This window comes from Penaeus monodon, chromosome 32 (genome assembly GCF_015228065.2).
Source record: "Penaeus monodon isolate SGIC_2016 chromosome 32, NSTDA_Pmon_1, whole genome shotgun sequence".
In the NCBI taxonomy this organism is placed as follows: Eukaryota; Metazoa; Arthropoda; class Malacostraca; order Decapoda; family Penaeidae; genus Penaeus; species Penaeus monodon.
This window is the reverse complement of record NC_051417.1, coordinates 15,778,133-15,778,902: the sequence shown is the minus strand read 5'-3', so window position 1 is coordinate 15,778,902 and position 770 is coordinate 15,778,133. Positions and strand designations below refer to the sequence as shown.

The 770-nt window shown below is 44.0% G+C and overlaps 1 protein-coding gene across 1 annotated transcript in view; it reads left to right on the top strand.

Annotated features, from left to right (window-relative positions):
- Nucleotides 1–746, top strand: part of LOC119593675 — a 2,405-nt gene extending 1,659 nt beyond the window's left edge. Inside the window, exon 3 of the mRNA XM_037942632.1 lies at nt 1–746. This exon is cut by the window's left edge and continues 1 nt beyond it. Within this exon, the coding sequence (XP_037798560.1) occupies nt 1–290 (290 nt within the window). The 3' untranslated portion in view covers nt 291–746.
- The last annotated feature ends 24 nt before the right edge of the window (nt 747–770 follow it).

Genomic DNA, 770 nt, shown 5'->3' with positions numbered 1-770 from the left:
TCCATCGGGATGCCCCGTCGACCAGCGGAGAGATGGCCGTGGCCGGACGGTACTTAGAGGTCGAGGATATCGAGAGATTCGGAGAAATGGCCAACAAGGCGGCGAAAGTCATCGAGAAGCTGACCGGCATGCTCCACCTGATTGCCGACCCCTCCGATGTCCCTGACCTACGGAAAGGTCGTCTGGGAGATAAAATTCGAGCCTCTGTAGAAACTGGAAAAGCTTTCGTGAGACTGATCGAGAGTATCAATAAGGCCCTCGAGCCTTATGTTGAAGAAGACAGAAGGTAGACGGAGTGGTCAGTTCATTAGTGTCGCGCCAGATGGCTCCTGTGAGACCGATGACGTCTACTTTGCTTCATAGACCACTCTGTCAGTCTATCTGACCATGTAATAAAGCAGGATACTACAGATCGTGGTTTTACTTTAACTTGGAGACTAAATAAACAAATAAGGCTAAAGCTGAAATAATGTATATTAACATGTCTTGATCTATGAGTAATGGGAGAGCCTATGTGAGATTAGCCGTGAGAATAAATACACTGTTGGAGCCTAGTGTTCAAAACCGATTAGTGCCTCATCAAAAAGCTCACGATGTTCACTTTCTTGATTCTTATGCCACCCTAAAAAGCAGCTTCTTCCGGGAGTAAGACAGACGGATATAGATTGTGAATGTATGTTGACTTGGAGAGTGTAGGAATAAATTAAATAAAACAAAGGCTAAAATATAAGTCGGATCAAAGATTATTCATTTGTTTTTTTAGCCAATAT